This window comes from Microtus ochrogaster, assembly GCF_000317375.1.
Source record: "Microtus ochrogaster isolate Prairie Vole_2 chromosome 14 unlocalized genomic scaffold, MicOch1.0 chr14_random_1, whole genome shotgun sequence".
Taxonomy (NCBI): Eukaryota; Metazoa; Chordata; class Mammalia; order Rodentia; family Cricetidae; genus Microtus; species Microtus ochrogaster.
The window spans coordinates 7,601,020-7,606,187 of NW_004949096.1; the positions used below are offsets into that span (position 1 = coordinate 7,601,020).

General features: G+C 45.3%; 1 protein-coding gene across 1 annotated transcript in view; it reads left to right on the forward strand.

Moving 5' to 3' along the window:
- Positions 1 to 4,864, forward strand: part of Ehf (ETS homologous factor) — an 18,279-nt gene extending 13,415 nt beyond the window's left edge. Inside the window, exons 6-8 of the mRNA XM_026787822.1 lie at positions 3,081 to 3,143; positions 4,149 to 4,344; positions 4,443 to 4,864. Coding sequence (XP_026643623.1) covers positions 3,081 to 3,143; positions 4,149 to 4,344; positions 4,443 to 4,542 — 359 coding nt within the window. The 3' untranslated portion in view covers positions 4,543 to 4,864. The remainder of the gene's footprint in view (positions 1 to 3,080; positions 3,144 to 4,148; positions 4,345 to 4,442) is intronic.
- The last annotated feature ends 304 nt before the right edge of the window (positions 4,865 to 5,168 follow it).

Consider the following 5,168-nt stretch of genomic DNA (forward strand, 5'->3'; position numbering starts at 1 on the left):
CATTCTCTCTCTCTCTCTCTCTCTCTCTCTCTCTCTCTCTCTCTCTCTCTCTCTCTGTGTGTGTGTTCCAGCTTGAGGAAAAGGCTGTCATCTCAAAGAGAATTAATGTAGTCTTTTAATCTAGAGTCCATGAACTCCCTAAGTGAGCCAGGGATCCCTGAAATGACTGACCAAATTTCATTAGTGTAACACACTTGTATTTTCTGGAGGAGAACATTTAGGCTTTCATCCAATTCTCAAAGATACCATAACCCCAAAGTACTTGATTCTACGTCAGGCTGAAGCCCCCATGCAGGGTAAGGCCAGTGTGCCAAGAAGCTCTTGTGCTTTTCTGAAGCCATCCCTGGCTCTGAAATCACGGCCCTGCTTCCTCCTGGGTCTCATTGGAAAATGAGCTTTGCTTGTGGCCTGCTGGGTAAATGCCATTCTTTGTCTCCAGAACAACGTGGCCCTGTCAGGGTGATGTATCACTGGGAAACCGGGGTGGGTGCCAGACCTGTCTCAATGTCATCATGTCCTGTTGGGGTGTTGCAACCCTGGCCTGTGAAACTGCAGGGGGCCAAGAGAGGTGCCCTTTCCAATTCCTTGTATTGGTCCTTTTGGGTTTCAGAGAAAGCCACAGAAGTCCAGGCCCTGCTGGCATCAATGCCAGGAGAGAAATTCTTACTTAGAATGAGGACTTTCTCTTTTATGTAATCCCTCTTCTCATCACACCATGGTTTTTGGAGAAACTGTTGGGAATGTGGATGTGTGAGAAGCTGAGGGATGGATGGATGGAGAGATGGATGGATGGATGGGTGGGTGGATGGGTGGATGGATAGATAGGTGGATGGACCAACACATTGGGAAGTATAAAAAAGATTTTATTCTTTTGTCTTTGTTTTTGTGGAGATACTGTGGAAGTGGTTTGCCTCTTAGAAAAACATCTGAGAAGTGTGTTGTGTGACCAAAGAGCCTCCTTTTAGGAAAGTGTTATGAGCAAAGCTTCTGGGATCCAGCTATTGCTATTTACAGCCAGGCTCTACTGTCAGGCTGTTTCTCGGATCCTCCATAGACACAAACCCAACCTTATAGGGTTTTTGTATGGGTTATATAGTAGTACCTACCTTAAATTATTATTGTATGAATGACATAAGAGAAGCCAAGGAAAATGCTTAGTATTGTGCCCGGCACATGGCAAGAACTCAATAAACAGTAGTTATTTTTCTTAAGTATTTTATTTTATCTTATCATTTTACTGTTGGTAGTGCCTTCTTGGTATGAGTGCTCTAACCCTGAGCCATAGCCCCATTTTGCTTAGTCCCTTTAACTTTTGTGGCTCATAATCTCTTTTGAACAGTTGCCTGCTCTCTGAGATGCGTGCCTGGACCCCTCCCCAAGCACAGTGTTGATGAGTCTAGAATGTTCTCAAAGACCTTACCAGGGATCCCTATATTAGGAAGTTCTGCTATAATGTCACAAGAAGAGACATGTTTTGTTTAATTTATTTTTAAGAATTGACGTGTATTTAGAAACATTTTGTATCAGAATTGGCTAGCTATTGATTATTGAGATCATCAATGGTCCGCCCAACACCTGAGGCACCCTTGGACTTGTACAAACACAGACACACAGACAGAGATATGGACAAACACAGACACAGACACACACACACACCTGGGGGGGCACTAAGTTGTTAGATTTCTTTTTCTTTTAACGGTTTTATTTATGCACATGCGTGTTTTGCCTGCACATATGTATGTGTGCCATGGGCGTGCCTGGTGACTGTGGCAATCATAAGAGGACATCAGATCCGATCCCCTAGAATTGAAAATGCAGATAGTTGTGAACCACCATGTAGGTACTGGAAATCAAGTTCAAATCCTCTGCAAGCGCAACAAGTACTTTAAACTGCTGAGCCATCTCTCCAGTCCCTTCTTTTTTAAAAAAAATTAATCCACAATAACATTATATTCATGAGCCATGTTGTGGTCGTTTGGTAGCTTTATATAATACGTGATCATCAAATCAGGCTTGGTAGCTAGCTAGTATCCCCACCTCTTAAATGTTCACCATCTTAGTGCTGGGAGCCTTGGGACTTCTTGGTTCTAGTTCTTTGTCATCTGTGTGATAAACCCCAGGCATTGTATTTTCATCCTACCACCTAGCAGAAAATTGACCTTGTTCCTCCAGGGCAGCTGCTGTCATGGCATGTCATCCAATCTCCTGCTGTTCCTCATGTCCCCGCTTGATCTCTTGCCTCCATCAGGCAGCTTTGGCTGGGATTAAGCTCGTCAATCTGTCATAGATACCTGAGAGCATCAGTGGTTTAGGTTTTAGGAGAATTTTCACATCATAGATCTGCCTCTGTCTTCTCCTCTCTGGAGACAATGACAGGGTTACCATAAAGAGCCATTTGTTAAGCTAATCTGTGTTTCCATAGTCCACTGTGGCCCTCTGTGCTGAGTTCAGGACACTCAATGGCCCCTTTGTCAAGGTGATTAAAATGTAACTTTGCATGCCAAAAATGGCACTCCTCTGGCTTAGACGTTGTCCTTCTTTGTTATGAGTGTTTACATTTTTTTATTATGTTATAAAAACATCCTTTGGATGACCTAAATCTTTCCACGGTTTACCTTCTCTCTCAGAATGAAGCAGAACAAAGTCCTTTCAAAAATTTCTGTAAGGCGTTAATGATCAGAACTTCACTTCCCAGCCCTCTGCCCCTTCTTCACATCCACACTGGCTTCTTTCTGTGCCGTGTAAACATTTCATGCACAGTGACCTGAGGCAGTTTGCACTTACTGTCTTTATATCTGGAAAGTTTGTCCCCAGGTAATCTGAGTGGCCACCTCCCCCATATCCCGTGGGTCCCTTTATCACAGAAGTCTTCTGTGTCCTCTTCTATTAAGTTGCAAACAAGTCCCACTTCCCTACCTCGACCCCCCATTTCTACGCTGCAGTGTTTTTCCCCACAGTGTATCCATACAGCTGGACAAGGCTGACATGCAGGGGGTAGTCTGTGGATAGTGACCAAGTGTGTCGTGACAATGATACTTGCCTGAGGTGTGTAAACTGAAGGGCTCTCACTTTTCCCTTAGCAGAGTCACCTGATATGAAAAAGGAACCAGACCACCCCGTAAAGTCCCACACCAAAAAGCACAGTAAGTTGCCTGGCAGTATTGCCTCTGTCTCCACTCCTTTGCCTCTAAAGGGGACTTGCTTTCTATCAAGGTGACTCCCTGTTGACTGTTTCTGAAAGCCGGGCCTCTTGGGGATTTCTCCCTCATCTTAATTTCTCTAGAACTAGAATACTACGTGGATAAGAACTTGTGGGCATAGGTTATATGTCTAGAGGAAAACAGGATAAGGCAAGGAGGGAGATGAATAGGAGTGGCTGGCACACATCGCTCTTTCTTGGGGGGAGGTCTTGTCCCAAAAAACGACTGTTCTGAAGATTCAACTCCGCTCTCTGGAAGTCAGATTTCCCCAGGGAGAAAACCTTGTGAACTCATATAGACTTTCAGAGACATCGTCTAGAGGGGGCACAAAGAACTGTCAAAACTCTACAACCTAGAAATGACAGAGACTTGGGGTGTCTTTACCATCTGCCCCACCAGCTTGTCCCATGCAGGAAAACTCATCCAGTCTCTTGAGTTGCAAGGGGAAGGGGCTCTGATGTGCAACTCCTGGAAGTAAAGTCATATTCAGGAGCTGCTTAGCTTTTAAGTTGGTTCCTCCAACCCCTGTTTGCTACCCCCTCCCCTGGCCCAACATGCTTCTGGAGTTAAGACTTCATTGCTCTACTGATGTCATGGCTGGAGCACAGCGGTAGGGTTGGAGTAACTAAAACAGGTGACATATTAGATAAGTGACCGAGGATTGCTGTCTGAAACGAAGCCCAGGCCATTAGTGAACAGTAGAAGAAACTCGGCCTGGATTACAGAGTTAACACCACATTCTCTATTCCTGGCTTTGGCAGTAGACACTTGTGCCACGTTGATTAAACCACTGAAATCCCCCACACCTTGGCTAGATGAGTTGTTCATTCTACAGTGACCATTTGGTGATTCTGTATCTCAAGGAAGAAGCTGTAACTCCTCATTCTCTTTCCCTCCTGTTCTCCGATCCGGGCCATTAGTAAGTCAATGTGTCTTGCTTTTCATCAGACCCAAGAGGGACTCACTTATGGGAGTTCATTCGGGACATTCTGCTGAGCCCAGATAAGAACCCAGGACTGATCAAATGGGAAGACCGTTCCGAAGGCATCTTCAGGTTCCTGAAGTCAGAGGCTGTGGCCCAGCTGTGGGGGAAGAAGAAGAACAACAGCAGCATGACCTACGAGAAGCTCAGCCGGGCCATGAGGTGAGCAACTTCGTGTTCATAAAGGGCAAGGCCACAGGAGCAGGCACTCCCTGCCGTGCTCAGGCTGAACGGCCTCCTAACTCATCTCCTTCTTACAGATACTACTACAAGCGAGAGATTCTGGAGCGCGTGGACGGACGACGGCTGGTCTATAAATTCGGGAAGAACGCTCGTGGATGGAGAGAAAATGAGAACTGAGGCTGCCGACCCTTGGGACACAAACCAAAACCACACAGCAAATGGGTTATGATCAATGAAGAACTGGACGTAAATATTTCAAAAGACTGCTGTTCAGTGATATTTATGTACCATGAAGGGACAAAAAACATCTACTTCTGATGGGAAGAACGAACACTACAGTTGACGAAAGCAATTATTTTGTTACGTTGAAGTATGTCCTATGTGGGGAGCCAATGTACACAGTTTTCTGTGAACTCTGAAACTGTACGTGGTTGTGATTCGCTGTTGTCTCTGCTGTGATGTTCTTTTCTTCCCCCAAGAACAACAGGGCCTGTAGCCTTGTGCTTCTTGCTAAGAGGAAGGGGAGAGAAATGCGAGGGCATTAAATGTTTGAATTTACAAAATGATTTAGAAGAAAGAAGTTGATGTGTTCTCTACACAGAAGCGTCCACGTGACCTCCTCAAGAGAAATGGGATTCATCAGTAGGACAAAGTTCAGGGTCTCAGATTGATGGGATCAACCCAAAGGATGCTGGGAAATTTAACTTGACTTAGTGAGTAGAGAGGGGGAGCTTCCATAAGCCAGAGTAGCCTGTGATCACTGCATGATTACATGCCCGGGAATGCTGAACGATGGTGCGGGA